The sequence below is a fragment of the Borostomias antarcticus genome, assembly GCF_949987555.1.
Source record: "Borostomias antarcticus genome assembly, chromosome: 15".
Lineage (NCBI taxonomy): Eukaryota > Metazoa > Chordata > Actinopteri > Stomiiformes > Stomiidae > Borostomias > Borostomias antarcticus.
In genome coordinates, this window is record NC_140248.1 from 19,287,596 (window position 1) to 19,314,716 (window position 27,121).

The following is a 27,121-nucleotide window of genomic DNA, read 5'->3' on the forward strand; positions in this document are numbered from 1 at the left end:
AAAACAAACACAGCTCCCAAAGTCGACATGAAGAGCCAGGTAGTTGAAATACCTCATCAGCCAGCCAGGTAGAACCTTCTCGGGGGGGCTGTCAAGTTGACGAGGGACCTGGTGGATGTATCATTGGCATCGAAAGCTTTTTCAAGTCGTCTTCGGCTAGATTTGAAGAGTTGTTGGGTATATTTCTCGGCGGCGGTGTCTTCCCTGGCGCAGATCCGGGGGATCCTGGGGGGGTTTAGAGCAGCCGGTGGGAACGTCCAATTAAGCGCCTGCTTTAAGACGAGAGACCCAGACGCTGAGTCAGAGCAGGTGGTGGAGGCGGGTGCTACTCCTGCTCAGTCAAGTAGCTCAGTCTGCCACACACACACACACACACACACACACACACGCACGCACGCACATATGCACATGTACTGCACCAAATTATGCATACGCATGCACGCACCCCCCCCCCCCCCCCACCCCCACACACACCCACACACCCATTGCACTGCACCACACACACACACACCTCCATCAAGGACACATAGAGTACCAGCTGTTACCAAGGTGACATTCTCTCCCAGGCGTTTCCTTAAGGTCTGTACCTTGGCCAGATGGTAGGAATGTCTCCCAATCTTGGCCCCTAATCCACATTCTCACAGCAGACTGTTTAACAGCTTTCAAACCCTCTCCAAGTGATATGAATTATCCTATTGTATATTGCCGTCATTCAAGTGGCCCTAATCTTTTCTTTGTCATATTCATTGTGGGCTAAACATTACAAATGAGGTCTGTTGAATAGGTGTGTGTGATGTCTTGCGTTTCCACAGTGTGTTTAAGCTTTCATGGTGTGACAAATCCTAATTGGCCATACAGGCCGCCTTCGGAGGGTAGGGTGTGTGTGTGTGTGTGTGTGTGTGTGTGGGGGGGGGGGGGACGTTTCTACTCGATGCTCAGAATTGGGCTCCTCTAATTGGGTTTTCCCCATAATCTGCCGCTTCTGGAGACGCCCGCGCACCAGCAGCCCGGCTGCCAACGTGTATTGATGTTTGGTTTAATTAATCAAAATGTCTTCCAGCCTTGAAGCACGTTCTGGTAGAGAGCGCTCCGGAGAAGCCCGCCGAGGCCCGGCTGGTTCAGTCGATACAAGCACATGAACACGGCCTCTGTCACTGCAGCCGGCCGGAGCAGAACCAAGCGGGGGAATTTAACAAATCGAATCTGCATACTTTCTGAAATCGATCCCCAGATCTGTGTGAACGCGGGTTCCTCAGTGAGAGGAACCCTAATAACAGGACAGTTTGAGCCTTGATTTGAACGTATCGGCCTGCGGTCCTCAGGGCCCCGCACTCGTTTTCTCTGAAGTCTATTTCTGTAGCAGAGAGACTTACTTAACTTAACTTAGACTGCACTTATATAGCGCTTTTCCACCTTAGCGGCACTCAAAGCGCTTTACAATGGCCTCTCATTCACCCATTCACACCCACATTCACACACCAATGACGGTAGCTGCCATGCAAGGTGCTAACCTGCTCATTGGGAGCAATTTGGGGTTAGGTGTGTTGCTCAAGGACACTTCGACATGTGGACAGTCGGAGCTGGGATTCGAACCACTGACCCTTCGATCACTGAACGACCCGCTCTACCAACTGAGCTACAGCCGCCCCAGACTGCACTGCTCCGTCTCCGTTTCTTAGGATTCCAGTTGTCTGACACCAAAGCCACGGCTAGTCTTGGTCCAAACACACACAACACAACGTACAACCCCATGCTACAGTATACATGCAACGCAATTATAATACGGTTCTAACACAAACAAACACGTTTGTTTCACTGGTACTGCACTGTGCTTCTGCTCTCTCCTCTGCGTAGACTCCCAGAACTCTGTGTACGGTCTATAGTACAGCCGTACGCTACGCTCCTTTCACACTGTGTGTGTGTGTGTGTGTGTGTGTGTGTGTGTGTTAGCCAGACGCGATAGAATTGTTGACATCATAACCAAGGATGTATCACCTTCTGTATCCTCTGTTGTAGTACGTAAATACTAACCTTGTGAAACCGCAAATGTTCCAACGCAGTGACCCCCATGTATGTCTTTGTGATTGATGAGGACCACGGTGAGGGGTTCCTGTTGGAAGTAGGCTGTACTTTCGATTTTTGTTTAGAAGAATCGTTTCTCTCTAAACGGCTAAAGTACCAGCTGCTGGTACAGGCCATTATACAGCTAGGCTACAAGTGTCAGCTAATTGTGTTTGTATTTGGCTGCCTGTCATGTCCATAGGTTAGTAGTCAGAGGCCTGAGGATTATAGGGTTGACCAAGTGTGAAGCGGAGCAGACTGCAAAATATTGCTCAGTCTCCTTCGTTATTGCCAGCCGCTGCATTTTCTGTACCCATAACTCCCCTGGTGTTAGTGGTATTTTCTGTATGCTTATTATTATGTATATTACACCATCAAGATATATGTAGGTGTGTGTATGTATATGCATGTAAGCATAGTGTGTATCCTAGAAGCTCGCTTATATCTATGAAATGTGACATATGTTAAACAACCAAACAACATGACAGCAAGGGAAGAATATTTGGGCCTCTGCAATGTATTTTGAAAATGCCGACCTACAGAATACAGAATTCAAATGTGTGTGTGTGTCTGTGTGTGCGCGTGTGTGTGTGTGTGTGTGTGTGCTGAGCAGATCCAGGACATGGCCATCCGCTGCATCCAGAAGAACATCCAGAAGAACCGCGGGGTGAAGGGCTGGCCCTGGTGGAAGCTCTTCACCACCGTACGGCCCCTCATAGAGGTGCAGCTCACCGAGGAGCAGATCCGAGGCAAAGACGTGAGTACAGTACCCCGCCTCTCCGTCCGTCCGTCCGTCTCTCCCTTCCTTAGTCTGTCTGTCTGCCTGCCTGCCTGCCTGCAAGTCTGCCTACAGACAAACAGACAGACAGACAGACAGACAGACAGACAGACAGGCAGACAGGCAGACAGGCAGACAGGCAGACAGGCAGACAGGCAGACAGGCAGACAGGCAGACAGGCAGACAGACAGACAGGCAGACAGGCAGACAGGCAGACAGGCAGACAGGCAGACAGGCAGACAGGCAGACAGACAGACAGACAGACAGACAGACAGACAGACCGAAAGACAGATGGATAGACAGTCACGCCCGTCAGTCTGTGTCTCTGCCCCTCTGTCCGTCTGTCTGTCTGTCTGTCTCTCTGTCTGTCTCTGTCTGTCTGTCTGTCTGTCTGTCTGTCTGTCTGTCTGTCTGTCTGTCTGTCTGTCTGTCTGTCTGTCTGTCTGTCTCTCTGTCTCTCTGTCTGTCTAGTATCTGAGCCCGGTCAACCCTCCTTCCTCCCACTCAGCTTACAGTGTCTCCCCTCTGCAGCGAAACACAGCAGAATAATGTCTAAACGCGAGGCGTCTCACATTTGACAGCAGCTAGCACCGTTCCACCCACGTAGCGCACCGTGTCGGCGTTACATAACAACCTGCGCCGCGGCGCCATCTACTCCTGTGGATTCCTCGTCCTTTCCGCCCGCTCGTATTCGCCATCGGGAATGGCCAGGGTGCGCTGCATTTGCCTGCTCGCGTTCGGCGCCTCGCTGTGGCTCCAGGCGGCCGACGGCGGCGGCCTGGCGCTGGCGGCCGTTCAGGCCTGCGTGACCGGCGTCCTGTTGTGCTCGCTCTTCCAGGAGGAGATCCAGCAGCTGAAGGGGAAGCTGGAGAGGGTGGAGAAGGAGCGCAACGAACTGAGGCTGAACGGCGATCGTCTGGAGAGCAGGGTGAGTCGTCTCCGTCTCCGTCTCCGGCGCACGGTCAGTCGGGCCCCTCCTCTTGGGGTCACCCGGGGGCCATGAGCATTCTCATATACTGTCGGTTTCTTGTTTTTTAAATTTGTATTTATTTATTTAGTTTATTTAAATCAGGACAGTGCATATTGATGAACATGTACAATACATGTAAATATGCCCGATTGTAGCTCGGAGGCTCGTTTCCATCTGGAGTCCATTAGGCAGGTTGATGTTACAAAACAAAGTTACAAGAGGTACAGAGGCAGTTAAACATATATAAAACACAGACACAGTACAATATATAAAACATAGAAAAATAGCATGCAGTTAAAAGTGGTCACACCTTTAGATGCCCCTTAAAGGTGGCAAGAGTGGGGCAATCCCTTATGATTAAGGGAAGGCTGTTCCAGATTGCGGACCGCTTATAAGATAGAACCTTTTGGCTGAAAGAGGTTTTTCTAAAGGTAACCACACAGTCCCCATTTGCAACGGCTCTTGTGAGCCGAGTTAGGTTGGTGGTGGATCTGTATTTGATAAACTCATTCAAAGGGGGTGGCGCTAGACCGTGAAGCACTTTGTAGATCAAGCACACAGAGGAGAAATAGCTGAAATTTTCAAAACTTAAGCATGTTGTGTTTTGCTAAAATGTTGCAGTGGTGATAAGTAAAAGGTTTTCTGTCCAGAATCTTTAAAGCTTTTTTGTATAGGAGTTCAACTGGTTTCAATGTTGTTGCCCCTGACATAGACCAACTGGTTATACAGTAGCTCAGATGTGATAGGATCATAGAGTGTTGAAACATTAGGGCAGCTGCATCAGAAAGAGAACCCCTCATTTGCTTGAAATTATAAAGATGGAATTTTACTTTTTTTGACAACATTTATGTCAATGACAACATTTTGACAACATTTGACAATTATATGTTCATGGTTTGCATCCACTGGCGATAGGAAAAGTGGACTGGCAGTGGCACTATGGTGAAGATACTGTGTTTTTAGAGGTGTGTGTGTGTGTGTGTGTGTGCGTGTAGCCTAAATGGTAAATGGACTGCACTTATATAGCGCTTTTCCACCTTGGCGGCACTCAAAGCGCTTTACAATGGCCTCTCATTCACCCATTCACACACACATTCACACACCAATGGCGGTAGCTGCCATGCAAGGTGCTAACCTGCTCATTGGGAGCAATTTGGGGTTAGGTGTCTTGCTCAAGGACACTTCGACATGTAGACAGTCGGAGCTGGGATTCGAACCACTGACCCTTCGATCACTGAACGACCTGCTCTACCAACTGAGCTACAGCCGCCCCAGCCTAACCCTTATCAGAGGACATACATCGACTGTTCTGTGTGTGTGTGTGTGCGTGCGTGTGTGTCTAGATCACAGAGCTGTCGGCTGAGCTCTCTGACGAGAGGAACACCGGTGAGTCCGCCTCCCAGCTGCTAGAGACCGAGACATCAGAGAGACTACGACTGGAGAAGGACATGAAGGACCTGCAGGTACACACACACACACACACACACACACACACACACACACACACACACCCAGTACATTTGTAGATCTCTCAGCTAATGGTTAATGTGTGCACCCAGGCTAAGTTTGACACTATGAAGAAGCAGATGGAGTCGATGGAGATGGAGGTGATGGAGGCCCGGCTGATTAGATCAGCAGAGCTCAACGGGGAGATGGACGATGACGATGATGATGCTGGTGAGCATCTTCATACTGTATACACCAGCCTGCAGTATACTATGCCACCTACTGTACGCCATCTGTTATTGGACAGCTGATCTGCCAGGAGATCAGATCATAGATCAGATCCGCGTTATAAAGGCTTAGGGCTTCAGAGATGCAATATATACCAGGGCTTAAAAACGAAATTATTTTTCAATCGGTTCGCTCCGAGCAGAACCAGCATAATAACGTTTCCGTTCTTGTGTTCCACCACCAACATGGCGTTCCTGAACCGGTTAAGAACGAAACATAACGTTCCGTTTACCGTTCCGCACTTGTTGCGAGCCGAGCCAGGCTAGCCACGGCCCACGAGTGCAAAGCCGTTCTCCGAGAGCCAGTAGGGACTAAATGTCAGTCAGGGCAGAGCCCACAGTTATAGCAGAGCCTTCGGCTCTGTGTCAGGGCACAGGGCTACGTGCGCTCCACGAACCAATCGGGTAGCGGTATTCCGCGGGGGAACGATACAACCGGGAAAAGGCTCAGCTTTTTTTTTTTTTTTTTCTTTTTTAAAATGATTTTAAAGTTATATAGGCCTACTACAAAGAACGAAAAAATAACGTTATTAACCGGTTTCAAAGATTTCAAATTAACGTTTCTGTTCTGGAACAATTAAAGACCATTTCGTTTTCATCCCTGTTTCTGTTCCTCGTAAAATACCGTTGTTTTCGGTTTTCGTTTCCGTTCCTTGAACCGGTTCAGAGCCTTGGCATATACACTGTACATATTGTAGGGCTGTCTCCTTTTAGTCGACTGATCGATTGTTTGGTCGATGGGCTCGCTGTCGACAGATTTGTTTTGTTCGAGGAAAAAATAAAAAAACTCCACGCAGCATGAGACGACTCGCGCCACAGTCCGGCGCACTGGTCAGGAGAATAATCCATTCTGGATGCTGTGTCCTTCACTCTTAACATAGCTTGGCCTATATGCTCTTGAACTCAGTGATTAGAAGTCATTAACGTGTCATTCATTTAAGAAAATGATACAATATGAGACAAGTGCAGTGTGCATATTGTATAGTATTTATTAAGACTCCGTGTGTCATATAGTGTGTATATATATATATATATATATATATATATATATATATATTTATATATATATATATATATACATTTCGACCAATTAACCAATCAGGAAAAACAAACGACTGCTGGTTGATTTCTTTTAGCTGTTGACAGCTCTAACATTGTCACTGACAGAGACTGTGAAGGACAATTGAGACAGCTTGTGTAATTATATACTGTGGCCTATCTTGAGCTGGAGTCACAAGTATGGGATTAAGATACACACGTTAAGGATTTACTCTCTCTCTCTCACTCTCTCTCTCTCTCTCTCTCTCTCTCTCTCTCCCTCTCTCTCTCTCTATCTCTGCTCCTGCCGAGAAAGGAAAGTGAGTGTATTGTCCTTGAGCTCGGCCGTGCCGCAGAGTCTAAATGCTCGCGCGCAGGCGTCCGCATCCCCAGGAAGACGGCGACAGAGCGGAGGTCTCCGATAAATTAGAAAATAATCAGTGGGATCAGAGCCAGCGGCCCCTGAAAACTGTCGTTATGCTATATATATGCAAATGCGTGGTCGTAATGCGCGCCCCGGTGTTTACGGCACGTGAAGCAGCCTCTAGAATGCTAAACCAGGGAGCCGAACCCGGACCTGCCTCTCTCCCGCCTCAGTCCAGACAGAGCACCTTCAGCGTCACACAAATGACACCTGAAATGTCATTGCAACGTCCTTGGACGTTCCCGGGGGCCCGGTCACACAGCGCCCGTCCCCTCCTGGGCTGCCAGACGGCCCCGCAATAAAGGTTCCGTCACCCCAAATGTCCCATGATTCCGCAGGGGGAGAGTGGCGCCTGAAGTACGACCGGGCCATCCGCGAGACGGAGTTCACCAAGAAGAGGCTCCAGCAGGAGTTCGAGGACAAGCTGGAGACGGAGCAGCAGGGCAAGAGACACCTGGAGAGACGGGTAAGGCCGGCGGTCTCACTCCGGTCCACTCCTGGTCACTTCACACTGGACCGCCCGTGTTACCCAGCACACTCTTTAGTATAAACCCTCGGTGTTTGAGAGGTGGTGCAGTGTGTTGTTTGTAAGTGTTACGACCCTCCCGAATACATAGTAATGATTGTGTAATAAGTGTGTAACTAAGTGGTAATAACATAAACCAAAACCCGGATAACAAAATAACAGGATCTCAAGCAGCTGAGGTGTAAATTATTGGAGACCAAACAGGGGTAAACTTTTGAGTTGCAACTCATATCTTTAACATAATAAATGTCACATGACCTAGGCGGAACGGATGTTGCCAAAATTAACAAAACAAACTAGAACCAAAAGGACAATCTACATAACTGAAATTAATGCAGGTAACTAATATTAGGAAATAAAACCCAGGGAGGGTCTTGTGAGGGACAAGCGAGGGAGGAATCAGCACCAGGGAAAGACGTTGCGGTGACACCTGCTAGACCCGCGCCGCTGTGAAGCTAGCTACAGCTCTCCCCGTCTACTGACACCTATCATGTATGGTCGAGGGCCTCCTATTGCGATCATCATAACCATTTTCAGATTCACTGATGCAACATTAATCTCACCTGGCACTCATGTTGATAAACCCGGCTACGTAGGGTACACTTGTAAATTGTGTGTGTGTCTGTGTGTGCGTGGGTGTGTGTCTGTGTGCGTGTGTGTGTGTGTGTGTGCCTGCGTGTGTGTGTGTGCCTGCGTGATCATGTGTGCGCGCGTGTGTGTGTGTGTGTGTGTGTGCGTGCGTGCGCATGTGTGTGTGTGTGTGTGTGTGTGTGTGTGTGTGTGTGTGTGTGTGCGCGTGTGTGTGTGCGCGCGCAGCTGACGGACTTGCAGGCAGACAATGAGGAGGTCCAGCGCTCTGTCCAGCTGCTGAAGAAGAAGTGCCAGAGGATGACCGCAGAGCTGCAGGACACCAAGCTGCACCTGGAGGGACAGCAGAGCCGCAACCACGACCTGGAGAAGAAGCAGAGGAAGTGAGCACACACACACACACACACACACACTTACACAAACACACACACTTACACACGCGCACACACACACACACACACACCACGCACACACACACACACACACACACACACACACACACACACACACACACACACACACTTAAACACACACACACACACACTTACACAAACACACACACACACACACACTCATGCACAATCGCTCACTCACTTACACACGCACACACTCACGCTCGCATGCTAACTCAATAAAGCATGTTTTGCAATAGGTTTAAAAGCCCAAACACAATACAAATGCTGTATATAAACACCTCAGTCTGAATAAACAGGCCCAAACCAGCAGAGGGGTAGTTTAAACCTTTTCATGAACCGATCAAAAGAAAAATTGTTATCATGTAAGAGATGAGACAGATTACTCTCTGACTGCGTTCTTTCTGCCTATGTCCTCTGTCTTGACGTAAAGGGGACATTTATGTCGGGATAAGATAAGATGAACTTCAGAGTAAAGTATCATTATGTAACAAGCCTTAAAATATTAGGCATATATTGTTTTGATTGTCTTACGTAGGTCTAGCCAGCTGCTATGATTGTTAAAGGTTGTAGGTTGTTTGCCCCCACGACGTTCTTTGAACCATAGTAACTCACCCACTCATGTCACACAGCTGTTCCGATTACATGTGTCGGGGTATGTAAACACAAGACCGTATTAGATCCCATCCCATGTAAACCGTTGACCCGAAAAGGACACACACACACACACACACACACACACACACACACACATTGACCCTTTTAATCAAATTGAATTGTCCAGATATCTAAACTCAGTGTCTTACGAGAGGCTCTCAGACACAACAGAGAAGTCTTGTAGTAAAGACCACCTAAACTGTGACCAAAATACCAGGATGTTCTAGTACATCCGGTCGTATTTTGCAGTATGTAAGCCAGGTTGAGACCGAGTCCAGACCAAGACCAGACCAGCACTGCATGACACACTTAACGATAACATGGAACATGCAAACCATAGAAATGAGAGTTATTGTTTGCAATGAAGCGTGCATTTTTACATCCAATCACAGTAATGATGTTAAATAAATTAGACAATGCAAAGGCAATTGAGTGATATTCCCGCCGTTGTGGTCTTGACTGGTCTTGAAATAATAATATTATTATTATTCAAATTATTATTATTATTAATAAGACCACTTTTTGAAGGTGTTGACCTTCAAATCTACCGCATTTTTACTTGGTCTCGGTCTCGGACAAGGAGGACTCCATTTGTATAATATACAAATGGAGTCCTCCTTGTCCGAGACCGAGACCAAGTAAAAATGCGGTAGATTTGAAGGTCAACACCTTCAAAAAGTGGTCTTGAGAACACTTCAAACGAGAGTCACCATCCATGAGAGTCTCCTGGAATGACCTCAGACAAAACACTGACCTGCCCTGAAGAAAAATACAGTTCCCTCATTTGAGTAGTAAATGTGAGGGACTGTAATGTGTACAATTGCATTAGCTTAGAAACTCATGTCTGGAAGCACTTAAGAAGCAATTGCTGTGGCACAATGTGATCCCCTCCCTCAAGGCTAAGTGAAGATGTTTTGGGAATAATCTTTTTCATCTGTGCAAAACTGGCGATAGCTCCTCTTAGGAGAGGAAAGGAGAATTATGGGAACCAGGCTACTTAGAACACTCAAGCATGTAGCTCAACTCTTTCCTGGCTGTTGGTGCCCCAGACAATTGAATAGGACATTATGCTCATGATTGCAATGTAATTTGAAATAAACGCCACGCTGTTGGCATTTAAAGGGTAGTGCCTGTAATGAGGTGGGATGAGAACTCCTCTCCTCATGCTAATAACTAACTAAATGATTTAACTTCTAAAAAGGGAATCACTTATAATGAATATTTCGTGTTTCTTAAATGCTACCAGTCTGCCGGGAGCCAGAAAGTATTCGGTCTTTTTTATTTATTGATCCATAAGCCGTAAGTAAATTGAAGTTGTTACATTATATATGAAGAAGGGTTAGTTGTTGGTGGAGGAGTGTGCGCTCCCCTCCAATGAATCCAGGGAAGGTTTAACTCTTTATGTTAAAAAAAATATTGATTTGCAAAAAGCCCCCAAAATACAGGAAATTCAAATGAGCAGCAGAACTTTTAATTTGACCTTTTCACTAACACGGTTTTCCAGCATTCTCCGCTTTGACGCCTTCTTTAGTAGCTCTGCTGATCTACTGCACTTCACACATCACCTGTAGTAGAAGACTAGTCTGTAATGCCACGCTTATGCTTATCACTAGAGCTGTCAATTGATTAAAAATGTAATCAAGTTAATTACCTGATCTGTAATTAATTAATTGAATTAAACGCAAACAAATCACATATATAATTTTTTGCTGGGAAAAGTTTGTTCGTCCACTTCCATCATGTCCAATCAGGCAATGACGCATTGTGTTACAGTAAGTACGACATAGCCTATGTGGTCAGCGAAATCAGAACAAACTAAGTTCAATTGACAGCCCTAGTTATCACACAATCATTCCCCATTTCCCGAGAACAACCTTGCTGGTCTAAAACGTTGGGCTCGTGTGAAGTAATCACAGCGGCCATCTTGGATAGCGAGCGGCCGGCTGCTCTCCAGACTGACGGAGGCTGCTGTTGCAGGTTCGACATGGAGCAGAACCAGGCGCAGGACGAGGTGCAGAGAGAGAGGAGCCAGAGAGAGAAGCTGAGCAGGGAGAGAGACATGATGACCGGGGAGATCTTCAGCCTCCGCCAGCAGCTGCAGGTGGAGAACGCACCCACACACACAGGCACATGCACACGCACACACACACACACACACACACACACACACACACACACACACACACACACACACACAGATGATGGATCATAATGTTGGCTCAGGGGGGACCATGTCCGTGGCTGTTCTCTGCGTCCTCCACGCGGCAGGCCTGCTCCAGGTGTGTGTGTGTGTGTGTATGTGCATGTGAGTGAGAGTCTGTCTCTGTTGACCCCTCCCCCCCTCCCCTGCAGGACAAGGACATGGAGCAGTGTGCGGTCAGCCTGAAGGTAGAGCAGCTGGAGGCGGAGCTTAAGGACCTCTCCTCCCAGGAGTCCAAGGACGAGGCCTCGCAGGCCAAGGTCAAGAAGCAGCTCCGTGACCTGGAGGTTAAGGTCAAAGACCAGGAGGAGGAGCTGGACGAGCAGGCCGGCAGCATCCAGATGCTGGAGCAGGTAGAGTCAGGAGATCTTGAGGAGGAGCACTCTGAGAAGGAGTCGCCTGTGTCTTTTTCTGTGTGTGTGTCTTTTTCCGTGTGTGTGTGTGGGTGTGGGTGAGTGCATGCGCCCGCTCACACCCGTGTGTGTGTGTGCCCCCCCCTCCCCTCCCCAGGCCAAGCTGCGTCTGGAGATGGAGATGGAGAGACAGAGACAGAACCACTCCAAGGACATGGAGAGCAAGGACGAGGAAGTGGAGGAGATCCGGCAGTCCTGCAGCAAGAAGGTACGGTGTTAGTAGGCCCGTACCGCCGGGCCAAAAGAGCAAATAATTTCTTGAATCTGCGGCGTTTTCCTGTTCCTACGCGTGGCCTCCCGTCTCCTGCCGTCGGCGCGCCCACCGCGCTACGACGGTCAGGCGGGCGGCGCGCTCGGCTACGCGTCGTTTTCAAACCAATCCCCGCGGGCGGCGCGCTTGGCTACGCGTCATTTTCAAACCAATCCCCGGAAGAACGAACGCGACGTTTGAACGGCGGGGGCGTGACTCTCGACGCCACGTGTCGGGTCCTCCGCCTTTGACCCGCGGGACGAGGCGTGCGGCGTGACGGATGGCGGCGGGCGCGTCTCCGGCGGTCCGTCCGTCCGTTCCCTGACGGCGCCCCCTGTCTGCCCTGCAGCTGAAGCAGATGGAGGTGCAGCTGGAGGAGGAGTACGATGACAAGCAGAAGGTCCTGCGCGAGAGGAGGGAGCTGGAGTCCAAACTGCTGAGCGCTCAAGACCAGGTACTCCATCACACTGTCTCCGACTGGGAGGCGCGTGTGTGTGTGTGTGCGTGTGCGTGTGTGTGTGTGTGCGTGTGTGTGCGTGCCCGCACGTGCGCCTGTGTGCGCGCTAGAGATGCACGGATGGAGTTTGAGCGCACCCGAATCCACGTGCACTCATCAATCATCCACCTGCCACCCACCCGACGTCATTATCTTCTTTAGAGACCCGCACCCAACCCGCCAAACAGGAAGTTATTGTATTTACATTTCAATTATGTCCAGCTGTTTGTGCTCATTCGCTTTTCATATAGGCGCATTTTCTTGACTTAAACAATTTAAAGATTATAGGCTCGCAGGATCTCGGTTAACGAAGTGGTCGAGGGTATTTGAGTGAGCTGCTGGCAGGTCTCACGCCTTCTCGCAGTTGTTATAGTATAATCTATATAATTATAGTAGTTATTAAATATGAATACAACTGACAAATCCACCCGAAATTAATCACAATGTTGATTTTTATTGGCCCACCCACCCGCGGATGCGGATATCCGCGGATGTCGCGGATATATCTGAAATATTCGCATCTCTAGTGCGCGCGTCTGCGGGTGTGTGTCTGTGCGTGCACATCTCTGTGTGTGTGTGTGTGTGTGCGCGCGTGCGTGTTCACAGGAGTGTTCTTCACCACCCTGACCCCGGTGTATTCTGGGATGTTGATACTACGGGGGTCACGCCCTTCACCGGCGCTATATCCGTGTTCCTCCTCCGGGGGAACCGGCGCCGTTTGAGCTGGGTACGTGACCCGGGCCGCGTTGGGATTCGCCCTCCGCGCCGACTGTGGACCCCTCTCTCTCCTCCAGGTGGGCCAGCGCGACGTGGAGACGGAGAAGAGGCTCAAGAAGGACCTGAAGAGGACCAAGGTCCTGCTGGCCGACGCCCAGATCATGCTGGACCACCTGAAGAACAATGCGCCCAGCAAGAGGGAGATCTCCCAGCTCAAAAACCAGGTACGCCCGCCCACCGCCACACACACACACACACACACACACACACACACACACGTACACACGCGCTCTCCGTCTCAGGGTGATGCCAACTGGCGGCGGCATGCCGCTCGTGAACCTGCTGCCACCCTCAAAACACCTGCGCTTATTGCCAACAACATGGAGAGAGTGATATGCACCCCCCAGAGGTTTTGGACTAATCCTTGACCCTGGCCTATTAATCCTCTTCATCCCTCTCTCCTCCTCCTCCTACCCCCTACGCCCCCCCCCCCCCCCCACAGCTGGAGGAGTCAGAGTTCACGTGCGCGGCCGCGGTGAAGGCTCGGAAGGGCATGGAGGTCGAGATCGAGGACCTGCACATCCAGATGGAGGACGTGGTCAAAGTCAAGATGTCTGTAAGTGAGAGAGAGAGAGAGAGAGAGAGAGAGAGAGAGAGGAGAGAGAGAGAGAGAGAGAGAGAGGAGAGAGAGAGAGAGAGAGGAGAGAGGAGAGAGAGAGAGAGAGAGAGAGAGAGAGAGAGAGAGAGAGAGAGAGAGAGAGAGATCCTACGGCTGCCCCAATCTCCCGGACTTGTCCTTTTCTCACCCAGACACTAGCTGTGTACTGGACCACACACACACACTGTAGGGGTGCTACACTTCTCTGCTGTACCATCATCAGCCTTCCTCTCTTAATAGTTGGGTGGTGAATGTGATTGGGAGAGACCTAAGTTAGTATTTTGGAGGTCTTTACTATGCGGGGATTCCAAGCCGAGTCTCATTTTATGTTCATGTAATTGGAGAGAGATGTTCTGCAATGTTTCTGATTCCAATTAGCCTGTTTACTCACTTAAACCTTGTTTATCATGACACACGCAGTGTTAAGTTTCATGGAAACAATGCCACATGGTGTTCCAGTCAGAAAATACTTACAAAAAAAAGCACATGCACGCCCACACACACACACACACAAACACACACTTAAACACACACACATACACGCAGGAGGCAGGGCGAACAAGTACGCCTTTTCTCCCACAATATGAAATGACTGTGTAATTACTGCACTTTACGTTCCTCTGACGACCAAACTTAAGCCCAGGAGGCGCATTGCTGTGAAGACGCTTCTGTCGGCGCCGCGCCTCGACGCCCTCGCCGGGTTATTTCAGTTCACCTGCAAAAAAAAACAACAACCAAAAAACAGGTTGCAGGCTCCGCACACATCCCCCACGCTCGGGAAACGAAATGACGAACGTTCCTTGGCAGACATCACTTTTCGACGTTTCTGTGCTAATGAACGCATTAGGCTGGTGTAGATGGGTGGGGCCTGTTAATGCAGCGGTGAGACCGGCTTGTCTGAGTGACAGCGGCGCTCCGGGGCTCTCTGGGGACGAGGGAGAGTGCTGTGGGCCCCGGAGCCCAGCGGCTAATTGGTGTATTTATGACTATAAAGGTCTTTTAAATGTCTGCAGTTCGGAGGGCATGGGTGACGCACATGCATGCACGCGCACAAGCGCACACACGCACGCACACACACGCACACACACACACACACACACACACACACACACACACACACACACACACACACACACACACACACACACACACACACACCGCCTTAGCGTTTGGGCCTCACTGTTACAGACTAGCATGGCTGTTCTTCTGTCTGAGAGCTGAATGAGCCAATCAATGCTGGTTAGCTCTGATGATGGAGCTCTTGGACTGGACGTCAGTAGCGGGCCTTGAGACGGGAATTCAGGACAGCTGGAGCCAAGGCCAGCTGATGGGCATTGATTACTTTCACTGGCACGCTGGAAAACAAGTTGAGATTAGATGATGAAGTTCTCTTTCTCTATCCCTCCCTGTCTCTCTCCACATCTCCATCTCTCACTCTTCTCCACGCCCTCTCTCTCTCTCTCTCTCTCTCTCCATCTCTCTCCCTGCTTCTCTCTCTCCATCTCTCTCTCACTCTACATCTCTCCCCCCTGCTTCTCTCTCCCTCCCTCTCTCTCTCTCCCTGTTCTCTCTCCATCTCTCTTTCTCCATCTCTCTCTCCCTCTCTCTCTCCATCTCTCTCTCCATCTCTCCCTCTCTCTCTCTCAGTTGGAGGAGCAGATCAGCAGGCTCCAGAGGGAGAAGAATGATCTTCAGTCTCGTATGGAGGAGGACCAGGAGGACTTGAACGAGCTGATGAAGAAGCACAAGGCTGCCGTCTCCCAGGTAACCCTGTCTGCATGTCTGTCTGTCTCTCTGTCTGCCCGTCTGTCTTCCTGCCTGTCTGTCTGCCTGTCTGTCTGCCCGTCTGTCTTCCTGCCTGTCTGCTTGTCTGCCTGTCTTTCTGTCTGTCTGCCTGTCTGTCTGTCTGTCTGTCTGTCTCCCTGCCTGTCTGTATCTGTCTGTCTGTCAGTCCGTCCGTCTCCCTGCCTGTCTGTATCTGTCTGTCTGTCAGTCCGTCCGTCTGCCCGCCCTCCCGAGTCGTCGTTCCCCTGTCTTCATGTGTGTCACTCCCCTCACTTATCTCCTCCCAACACCGGGCCCGGTCACAGAGAACCCAGACCCACCAGAACGGCCGGCGCAACGCTCGGAGCGTTTGAACGGACCGGGGACGGTACCGAGTAACGGCTGATGTGATGGGACCGGCAGATTGAGCCGGTTCATGTGCTCTCGCTCTCCCAGTGTGTGATGTGACAGCGTGGGCGACGGCGTGGGTTTCTGCACGCGTGGGCGGAATGTTCCGTGGTGACGATTGAACTCTGAATGATGCGCCGGCGGTTTGAGAGATATTAGGATATGAATTATTTGACGCTACATTTCTTTAACTCTCTCTCTCTCTCTCGCTCTCACACACACACACACACACACACACACACACACACACACACTCTCTGACTGTGCTCTCTTTTGATCCTAGTCTGCTAGGGACCTGAGCCAGATCAGTGATCTGCAGTCCCAGCTGGAGGAGGCTGTAAAGGAGAAACAGGAGGTCCAGGACAAGGTACAGAACACCGTCACACACACACACACACACACACACACACACACACACACACAGGGGCGAATTCACAAAGAATGGATTGCGGCCGCTAATAGCACCATGAACAGCGTGCCATTTGCGGCCGCTATGTGCTCCGTCTTAACGACCTAGTCACTAAAGATATTGCGCTAATGACTTTCTAACACAAACACGCCCATATGGTGTTGCAGCTGAGTGCAATTTGCTCCTGATATGGTCTAAGTACTATAAACATTGCCCATTCAACGGTATGCATGTCCCAGGACAATGGCAGAGAGAAAAATAAATATTTAATTTTCTGAGCACGAACCAGAATTCCTGACGGACGAGGTCCACAAGTATTCCTCACAATTACAAGCAAAAAACATCACACTCACAGTTAAAAACCATATTTGGGATTTTATACCCCAGTCTGTGAGCGCAGTTGGTGTTTCCAAACGCAATAGGCTAGTATGGACTGCAGATGGAGGTGGAATGATTTGAAAAAGAGAACAAAGGAGAAAATATCATTCAATAACTCCCAGGCAAAAAAAAAATGGGCACCCTTTACTTTTGTTATTGCATTGTTTGTCATGTCATCCCAAAATAAATTAGTTTGAGCAGAGCTGTCCATGGTGCTGAATGTTTAGGCTGACGTTGGGCGTAGGCTATTTTTCTTACTTTGTGGGCCTATTTGTATTTTCGGTCACAAAGGTGTAATTCGACAAATGTATTTGGTTGCAGAGACAGCAAAGCAAATAATGTGAAATAATGTGCGACTATGTTTTGCCTGACATGTCTGCCCTCGTCTGCTCTCCCATGAGGCAGGTGGGCAGGTGGCTCCATCGTTGGGAGTTTTCATTTGCGTGGTCCTCGGGAGGCAGACCCACATCCATGCAGACCCACATCCATGCAGACCCACATCCATGCAGACCCACATCCATGCAGACCCACATCCATGCAGACCCACATCCATGCAGACCCACATCCATGCAGATCCACATCCATGCAGACCCACATCCATGCGCAGACCGGCTCTCGTGGCAATGTGGTGCAGGGGTCAGCACACTACAGTACAGTGACCTGGCATACTTTGGGGGGATTATATAGCATTGCCCCACCGCTACGATCCAGGCATCTAAACCGGCTTTTTAAGATGCCAAATGTCCGCCGGATCACACCGCGCGTTCTGATATGAGCCCGATTGCACGCCGCCTCGCCAACGTTGGTAGGATTGCGCACAGGAGTCATCAGCCATGGCTGGAGTTCATAGCCGCTGTCACCTCTGATGCCAAAGCACATACTTTTCCCCCACACATTGGCAATGAATATTACAGCACAAACGTTTTCTCAAAACAATCTTACCAAGTAACCAGGGATTGTCATGCATGTCTTGCATCATTCCTTACAGACTGCTGTTCCAAAGGATTTACAAACCCTGGGAATTTGTAAACCACGGTCGTTATTATATTACTGGCGTTGCACGCTACCTGGGTGTTGATTGAATGTGTTTGCTTCCTATTTCTAAAAACATGTTCGCTTTCCCATAGTGGTACAATTGGTAGGCTCCGTGAGTGCAGTCAATAGTGCTTACACCATTGCGGAAGCCGGGGACGTAAAATAACTCCTGCTTTGTCACCTCAATTGCCCGTCTGTTTTGGGGAAATTTGATGTATCTTGCCACTCTGCAACTCTGCAAGAACAACGTCCCATACGGCCCTGCTGATGGATGGTTGTGATTGTCCGGAGGCACCTGCGATAGGTGTCTGGAAGGAGCCGCGAGAATAAACGCAAGAACCTGGAGTGTTGACAGCAGTTTGATAATGCCAGGTACCGCATGGATGGATGCATCTCTTGAGCTGGCAACTTGTATCTCCGGATGATTTCGGTCTCGCTTAAATCCAAAAGTGATATTCTCCTCATTATATTTTCTCACGAGCACGCCTGTCGTTACGATGCCTTCGCCTGGCTACAATAACTGTTGCCACGATCAGTGGAAACGCTGGCCATGACACCCCTTATGAATGCGCTTCAACTACCACCAACTCTCTGAAGATGCAAATAATTTCACAATGACTGCGTGTGGCAATTAGCTAATTAGCTAATTAGAGTCTCATTTGCATAGGAATTGGCACATTTTCCGCCAATATTAGCTCATTTAAATATCCGCAAATGGCACAAGCGCACAGAAACGCTATGATGATGGCAGCGTAGTTAGCACGGTATTTCAAATGAAAAAGTAAGCACAGCATTTCACCCTTTGCGAGTGCTTTGTGAATAGCAAGGTTTATTGCACAGGTATAGCGGCAGAAAAACCCGCGCAATCCCTTTGTGAATTCAACCCATACTGTATACCCCCCCCCCCCACACACACACACGCACACACACACACGTGATATGACGTCATGGCCGCCTGCCAGGGAGCCTGACCTACCCCCATGCATTCATCGGCCTCGGAAAGAACAGCGCGCCCTCAACACAGTCATACACCCTGTCCTCCACATTCCCCTTCACCCTCAACACAGTCATACACCCTGTCCTCCACATTCACCTTCACCCTCAACACAGTCATACACCCTGTCCTCCACATTCACCTTCACCCTCAACACAGTCATACACCCTGTCCTCCACACTCACCTTCACCCTCAACACAGTCATACACCCTGTCCTCCACATTCACCTTCACCCTCAACACAGTCATACACCCTGTCCTCCACATTCACCTTCACCCTCAACACAGTCATACACCCTGTCCTCCACATTCACCTTCACCCTCAACACAGTCATACACCCTGTCCTCCACATTCACCTTCACCCTCAACACAGTCATACACCCTGTCCTCCACACTCACCTTCACCCTCAACACAGTCATACACCCTGTCCTCCACATTCACCTTCACCCTCAACACAGTCATACACCCTGTCCTCCACATTCACCTTCACCCTCAACACAGTCATACACCCTGTCCTCCACATTCACCTTCACCCTCAACACAGTCATACACCGTCCTCCACATTCACCTTCACCCTCAACACAGTCATACACCCTGTCCTCCACATTCACCTTCACCCTCAACACAGTCATACACCGTCCTCCACATTCACCTTCACCCTCAACACAGTCATACACCGTCCTCCACATTCACCTTCACCCTCAACACAGTCATACACCCTGTCCTCCACATTCACCTTCACCCTCAACACAGTCATACACCCTGTCCTCCACATTCACCTTCACACTCAACACAGTCATACACCCTGTCCTCCACATTCACCTTCACCCTCAACACAGTCATACACCCTGTCCTCCACACTCACCTTCACCCTCAAGGACGCATCTCTCTCTCTCTCTCTCTCTCTCTCTCTCTCTCTCTCTCTCTCTCTCTCTCTCTCTCTCTCTCTCTCTCTCTCTCTCTATATATATATATATAAATATCTCTCTCTGTCTCTCTCTCTCCTCTCTCTCTCTCTCTCTCTATATATATATATAAATATTTCTCTCTGTCTCTCTCTCCTCTCTCTATCTCCTGTATCTCTCTCCTCTCTCTCTCTCTCTCTCTATATCTCTCTCTATATATATATATATATATATCTCCTCTCTCTCTCTCTCTCTCTCTCTGTTTGCGGTCGGCTCTCACAACTCACTCACACTATTGGCTGTCAGGCTGTGTTTTGAGATCCGCCACAAAAGGCGTAGATAGCCATCTAAAGCCTGCGCCCGGCAGCGATTAGCGCCCTCCCCTCTGAGAGGAGAGCCCGACCTCTTTAATGGCAGGAAAGGGAAACCGTAAATCCTCCTCGTCTTAGAAGCAGAGCCGTCATTAGGAGACACGGCGCATTTCAACTAGATTTAATGTGTCATCTTCCGTCCTCTTATCAGTTATGAGGATGGTCTCAGATGGGACACGCTCTGCAAGGCATTGATCCCGCCCCCCCCCCCCCCCCCCCCCTCCCTCCCACGAAGGCCTTTGGTGATCATTACTCAGTCTCCCCTGGCAGCCATTATGGGCCACTGGGCTTATTTTCAACTCATTGCCTATTCATCTCATACACGTCTTGCTGGCAACAATAAAGCTGGTTATCTACCAGGTATAGTCAGGGATAGTTGGGGCTTCCACGCTGCAGAGGTGGGGGTGAAGGTTAATGCTTCTGATTTGTTTATTGGAACTGTTACTGATCGTCACATCGAGAATATGTGGCACCGCTGAGGTGTGGAGCTGTGTTTAAAACGGTCCTCTGTTTGTAACTGTGCGTGTGTGTGTGTGTGTGTGTTTGGGTGTGTGTGGGTGTGTGTGTGTGTGTGTGTGGGTGTGTGTGTGTGTGTGTTCTGGCCTCCAGCTCCAGTCCCTGCAGAGCCAGCTGGAGTTCCAGGAGCAGTCCATGGTGGAGAAGTCCCTGGTCAGCCGGCAGGAGGCCAAGATCAGGGAGCTGGACACCAAGCTAGAGTTTGAGAGGACCCAGATCAAACGCCTGGAGGTCAGCGGAGAGAGGGAGGGAGAGGGGGGGGGGGGGGGGGGGAGGGAGGGAGGGAGAGGTGGGGGGGGGGGGGGAGGTCGGCGGGGGGGGGAGGGAGGGAGAGGGAGAGGGGGGGGGAGGGAGGGGAGGAGGGGGGAAGAGAGAGGGAGGGAGGGGTAGAGGCAGAGAGAGGAAGGGGGAGAGGTAGAGAGGCAGTGGGGGATGGAGAGAGAGGGAGAGGAAGAGAGAGCGAGAGGGAGACTGGTACGTATGCACTGTTAGGAGACTCTGCAGCTGTATCTGGTTTTAACACGTTCCCTGAGGGAAATACATTTTACAACAATCATTCTGACTCTCACCAGCTGCGATTCCTACCCCCTTAGCTCCGATCAATTGTTTATATCCTCTGCACGACCCCCCCCTCCCCACCCCCACCCCCACTCAACTGCGTAAACCTTAACAGTCGGGGTGCGCTATCTCCTCATCCTACGCTCACCGGTCCTGACCCGGTTCTATCCGGTTCTCCACAGAGCCTGGTGGCCCGTCTGAAGGATAACCTGGAGAAGCTGACGGAGGAGAGAGACCAGCGCATCGGGGCGGAGAACCGGGAGAAGGAGCAGAACAAGCGCATGCAGAGGCAGATGAGGGACATGAAGGAGGAGATGGGAGAGCTCTCCAAGAAGGAGGCGGAGGCCAGTCGCAAGAAACACGAGCTGGTAAGGCCCGGCGCCATCCCAGTGTGTGTGTGTGTGTACGTACGCGTGTATCGGCATGTGTGTAAGCAAATACACGCGCCCTGCAATGCGGCGGCTCCCTTATAGGAAATGGACATCGAGAGCCTGGAGGCGGCCAATCAGAGCCTGCAGGCGGACCTCAAGCTGGCATTCAAGAGGATCGGCGACCTGCAGGCCGCCATCGAGGACGAGATGGAGAGCGACGACAACGACGACCTCGTCAACAGGTACGGCGGCGCGCCCCTGTCTCTCCCATCTGCTCGGCTGACACCTGCGCGGGCGGCGGTGTCAGGCGCCTAGGCTATGATGAGTACATCAGCGCTGGAAGCCGCCCGCTCTCTCAGTCTCTCCTGAAGTTTGGAAAAGTTATCCGGAGGTCACTGCTGATTATTTTGCCAGCTTGTCATTCACAAGTTAATCTGTCATTATAATAGTTTCTTATTTGGCTCACCACCCACTTCTGTCCCCGTCTGTCTCTCCCCGTCTCTCTCTCCATCTCTCTCTCGTTTCCCTCTCTCTCTGTCTCTCTCCGTTTCTCCCTCTCCTTCTCCATCTCTCTCGTTTCCCTCTCTCTCTGTCTCTCTCCGTTTCTCCCCGTCTCTCTCTCCCTCTCTCTGTCTACCTCTCCCTCTCCTCTCCCCCTTCCTGCCTCTCTTCCTCTCCGTCTCTCTCCTTCTCTCTCTCCCTCTCCCCCCCCCCTCCCCCGCCTCTCTCTCTCTGTCAGTTCTACTTTAGCTATACATTCAATTCCCTTGTCCCTGATTTTCTGTCCAGTTGTTGTGTTTTTCCTACCGTCTCCTACGGAGGTCCCTTTCTGGGCCGGTTCAGGGTTATTCTGGCTCCGATCTCCGCAGAGGTAAACACTGCAGCAGCGCAGACCCTCTGAGAGGAAGACGCCCCCCCCCCCCCCCCCCCATCCACCTGCCAGTAAGCTATGAGTTATTAACAGGAGGAGCAGGCGTTCCGAGCCGCTACCCAGCATCCCGCATTGGAAGACTTCATCCCGTTCTCTACAGCGGGTCGTTTGTCTTTACCGTGTCTGTACTCTGTCAGAGCGGTCAGTCAGCGTAGCTCCATCCCACTCCTCAACCCCCCCCCCCCCCCCCCCCCCCTCCTCTTTTTCCGCGATCTGTCGACTGCTTCTTCTTCTCACGCGTCTCTTTTCTCTCCTCTCTCCCCTCGGCTGCCCGCCGCACGGCCAGTCTGCAAGACATGGTGACCAAGTATCAGAAACGCAAGAACAAAACGTGAGAACGCACGACTCATCGTCTCTCTTTCCGCCCCGTGACCGGTCACGGGCCAGATGTGAAGCATCTCGTCCTCAACGCAACGAGAGAACGATGCAGCGTTCGGGAGGCGATGCACTTTTACCATTCGGCGATTCGCTCGGACCGACCGGCCGCAGGCGGTCAGGGGACGGTCAGGGGACGGTCGCGGATCGCTGCCGAGCTGCTGCATCGTTGTCTCGGGGAACGTTGTTTGCGTTTGAACCCTGTTTGAACCCCATGACCACGGACCTCCGCTCAGCATGTGGCGCGCATGCCTTTGTTGACAAGGCCGCTAACCCAACCCCATCTCACTAACCCCGCCATCTTGACCTCGTCCACCATTTAGCCACACGCCTCTGTGAGATGCCTCCGAGTCAGATAAAATACCTGGTCACACTTTACAATAAGGGTCACTAAAAACATGAGTTAACTGTTAACTAATGCTTATATTAGGGTTAGGTTAGGTTACTAATGGTAATTAATACCTTAGTTAAGGTTAGGGTTAGGGTTAGGTGAGTTAACCTTAGTTAACATAAATAACATTAGTAAATGGTTAATAGAGATATTAGTTAACTGTTACTTAATGCTTAATAATGCATTAACTAATGCTTATTAATGTACCCTTATTGTAAAGTGTTACCAAATACCTCGACTTGTACAGTGTATAAGTTGGGCCTGCTTATGACAAGTCCATAATGAATATGTCTCTGTGCAGTGCTTTGTCTGCCCCTGCGCTGGCCTGGATGTCTGGAAGCCAGCAAGGCTCCCACTTAGTGAACCTCTGGAGGAAGAGAAGTGTATCACCATGGTTACTTTAGGAGCACATTTGTTCTGCCTTTGAGGTCTGTATAATAGCAGTGAGATAAACAGTAATAGTGGAATTGAGTGAGTGAACAGGGTCTGTACCTGGGAATATCCAAATTGGATATTTGTCATATCCGGAGCATACTGTATCACAAACCCAGGGAATGGGAACGGTCGGTATCGGTACAGTAAATACAGGCGTGTTAGGACTCTGTATATTGATGATATACAGAACATACGAATATACAGAATATATACAGATTATACGAATGTACAGTTCAAGTCTGCCGTCTTATCCTGGGCATGGCGTGGCACTGCGCTCTGTTCAGATTCCATGAGCTTCCCAGGGAGAAGTGTCCGTTATTATGGGATTATTATGGGATATATCTGGGATCCAAGTGTTGGGGACACAGGGGCCGGTCCATAGGAGCGCTATGATGAATAGGGGTGTGTGTAACAGAGATATACAGCCAGTGGAGGCCAATTGTCAGAGGCGATTAATGTCCAGCTCTAAATTCTCCCTGCTTGTTTGCTCCCCGGGGGCCTGGGGATTGCTTGGCCGGTGGTGCGGGGCCAAGGATATAAATTGTGCGTGACAACATTTGCAAAGCAGCGCGATTACAAGGCGCCGCTGTTCTACGGCTGCTGCTCTGGTTGATTGTGTGTGTGCGTGTGTTTATCCGTGAGTGCCTATGTGCGTGTGTGTGTCTGCCTGTCTCGTCCGTCCGCCTGTCTGTACGTGTGCACGTGTGTGCCTGTCTGTCGACTTTCTGGCTCTGTATGAGCATATGGGAGAGAAAGTGAGAATGAGTTTAGCTTTCGAAGTTAGCGAGGGTCAATACTTTCTCTCTCCCGGAAAGCTGTGTTTGTTCTGTGAGGATGTAAAGACTACGACTAGTGACTAAAAAGCTCGATATAAACAGACCCAGTATCCCGAGACCCGGTATCCCGAGTTAGGTCTGTGTAGTGTAGTCCCTCTGGAGCAAGACATACTACACTTTCCTATCTCCAAGCCTCTCTCTGTCTCCGAGGTAAACAGACCTGTGGCTCAGCCCATGCAGGGAGCGCTGGCGGCAGACACACTTTGTTCTCCAGGAAAACATGATTGGATGTGTGATACATCGTCCTGGGCCGAGGGAAACAGCGCTCCCTTCAGTGGGAGACCTCCGCGGCCGCCGGCATTTCAAATGTGCTCGGGTTGATACAGCCCAGCGGTCCGCATACCATGAAAGGAAAACAGACTTGTCATCTGAGGGCTCTTTGAACCTTGTTTGCGCATGATAAGCATTTTTGCTCGCGCCGGATAAAGCCGGTCAAAGAAGAGAGGACATCTGTGCTCCGCTTTGATACGTGTCGCTGCGTTGATGCGTGGCGAACCGACGGCGTCGGACTGAATGTTGTCGAGGGATGTCGTCTTGCTCGGTCTCGACATTTCAAGAAATCCTTCATTCGTTTTCTCAGTTATCGTCCTGTACATCAAGGAACTGTGCTTTTTCTAAATTATTCACCGGCACATTTGTCTGTGATTTAAGAGCAGGGACACTTCTCTGTCTGCCTCCCTCCTCTCCACCTCACCCCCTCCTCACCCACACCCCCACATCCTCAGACAAACAGATGCATTATTTAGAAAGTTCACCAGTGGGAGGGCAGACGGATGAAGTTCACCAGTGGGAGGGCAGACGGATGAAGGCGGATTGAAATGCGACTACCTTTCGCGGTCGTGATCTAGTACTCTTTCTCCTCGGTTCTCCTTGAGTCTCGGTTTCGCTGCTTGTTATTGTCAGGGCCGGGGGCAGGGGGGGGGGGGACGCCTCGCCACCTTAGCCCCGATAACAATCCACACCGCCGGCGCCACACGCCACCTCGGCCCCCTGAGGTTAACTCCCCCTTCAACGGGGCGCCTTTCGCATCACGCTCGGGGGGCACGAACCCCCCCCCCACCCCCCCCCCCCCCCGGCGTCAGTGACTATTCGGGCGGCGCAGGAGGCGCTCAGGTGCTGTAGACGTTTATGGCGTCGGCAGTTATCTTATAGCCGCTTTATCTTTGAAACCGGTCTCGCTTTTGATTTACAAACGTTGTTTTGCATAGCTTCGGTGGTAGAGCTGATCCCCGAGTGCATTTTTATTCATAAGGCTATTAGATTGTGGTGTAAATTAGAGTTTAGGGTACATTAAAAAAAGGGCTGTAGAATGCGTTAGGGTTTGCTAAACGGTTGTCACGGAATGGATTACTTCACAGACTGCTGTTGCCTCCTCAACGCTTGTTTGGATCGCATTGCTTGTTGCTCGTGTGTGTGCTCAGTGTAACCGTTTGGTCTCATTGTGTGCATTTTCTGTCCAGACTGTTGTCCTCACCCCGGGATCATCACTAATACTCAGATGCCTCTGGTGTAATCATCTCTCTCTCTCTCTCTCTCTCTCTCTCTCTCTCTCTCTCTCTCTTTCTCTCCCTCCTGCCAATACCGACACTTCAACTTGGTCTCTCTCCGTCCCTCAGTGGAGACGATTCGGAGACTGACTCCGAGGTGGAGGACAGGGTGGACGGGGTCAAGTCCTGGCTGTCCAAGAATAAAGGCTCCACCAAGACCCTGTCTGACGACGGCAGTCTGAAGGGCCCCAGGTCAGTGGTTTCACCGTGGCTGGAGCCTCATTACGGCAGCCTGTAACAGGACACACACACACACACACACACACACATATACACAAGGGTGTAATTTGGATTTGAGCTTTGGTAGAGACCTAATGCAAGCGTGCATAGACCTTTAAAAATAAACAGCATCGATACCGTTTTGCGCTACAGATCAGATGATCTTGACTGTTTCTTTAATGAACCTCCTGAACTGATGATGGATCTGGCCCACATGTGCACCTGCTGCATACAAATCCATAGCAATTGATAGGGTTCAAAAAACCCAATTAAACGTTACATGTCTGGATTGTTAATAACGTCAAACAATTCAGTGGGCGAGTGATCCTTGTTATGGCTCTAATCTAGCCGTGTTTGCAATGGTTATATCTACATCTCAAGATAATGGCAAGTTAACGTTGTCGTCAATACAGGATCCTCCCTTATTGAAAAATAAAATGCACTTCCAATACTGAATCAATACGAGATTTTTTTTTGTTGTTGCACAGAGCAGTGTTGATGGAGGCTCTGAGTTTTGTCGTTGTGCAACCAAATTCAATGGAGCCTCTGACTGCAGTTTAGGCGTAAAGCTCTAAAGAGCCCAGTACTACATGAGGTAGACCTTGGATAGAAGGGTGAGCACTTCATAACATCAGGTACTTCATAACATTCTCTCTCTCTTTCTCTCTCTCTCTCTCTCTCTCGCTCTCTCTCTGTCATATATCTAATGACAGCAGGCTGCTGGAGGAGGTGGCTACTGTCAGATTTATTGAGG

At 50.2% G+C, this 27,121-nt stretch overlaps 1 protein-coding gene across 2 annotated transcripts in view; it reads left to right on the forward strand.

Annotated features, from left to right (window-relative positions):
- The window catches only part of LOC311319089 (unconventional myosin-XVIIIa-like), a gene marked incomplete at its 5' end in the record, with an annotated part of 83,588 nt that overhangs the window by 51,372 nt on the left and 5,095 nt on the right, over positions 1–27,121 (forward strand). For both annotated transcript variants that reach the window (XM_084450541.1, XM_084450540.1), the window contains 19 exons: positions 2,675–2,818; positions 3,678–3,767; positions 5,153–5,272; positions 5,369–5,486; positions 7,343–7,470; positions 8,347–8,501; positions 11,166–11,289; positions 11,541–11,741; positions 11,899–12,009; positions 12,401–12,505; positions 13,342–13,488; positions 13,767–13,880; positions 15,570–15,686; positions 16,378–16,461; positions 20,798–20,935; positions 21,445–21,630; positions 21,736–21,875; positions 22,851–22,895; positions 26,218–26,340. In XM_084450541.1, the coding sequence (XP_084306667.1) occupies positions 2,675–2,818; positions 3,678–3,767; positions 5,153–5,272; positions 5,369–5,486; positions 7,343–7,470; positions 8,347–8,501; positions 11,166–11,289; positions 11,541–11,741; positions 11,899–12,009; positions 12,401–12,505; positions 13,342–13,488; positions 13,767–13,880; positions 15,570–15,686; positions 16,378–16,461; positions 20,798–20,935; positions 21,445–21,630; positions 21,736–21,875; positions 22,851–22,895; positions 26,218–26,340 (2,390 nt within the window). The remainder of the gene's footprint in view (positions 1–2,674; positions 2,819–3,677; positions 3,768–5,152; positions 5,273–5,368; positions 5,487–7,342; positions 7,471–8,346; positions 8,502–11,165; positions 11,290–11,540; positions 11,742–11,898; positions 12,010–12,400; positions 12,506–13,341; positions 13,489–13,766; positions 13,881–15,569; positions 15,687–16,377; positions 16,462–20,797; positions 20,936–21,444; positions 21,631–21,735; positions 21,876–22,850; positions 22,896–26,217; positions 26,341–27,121) is intronic.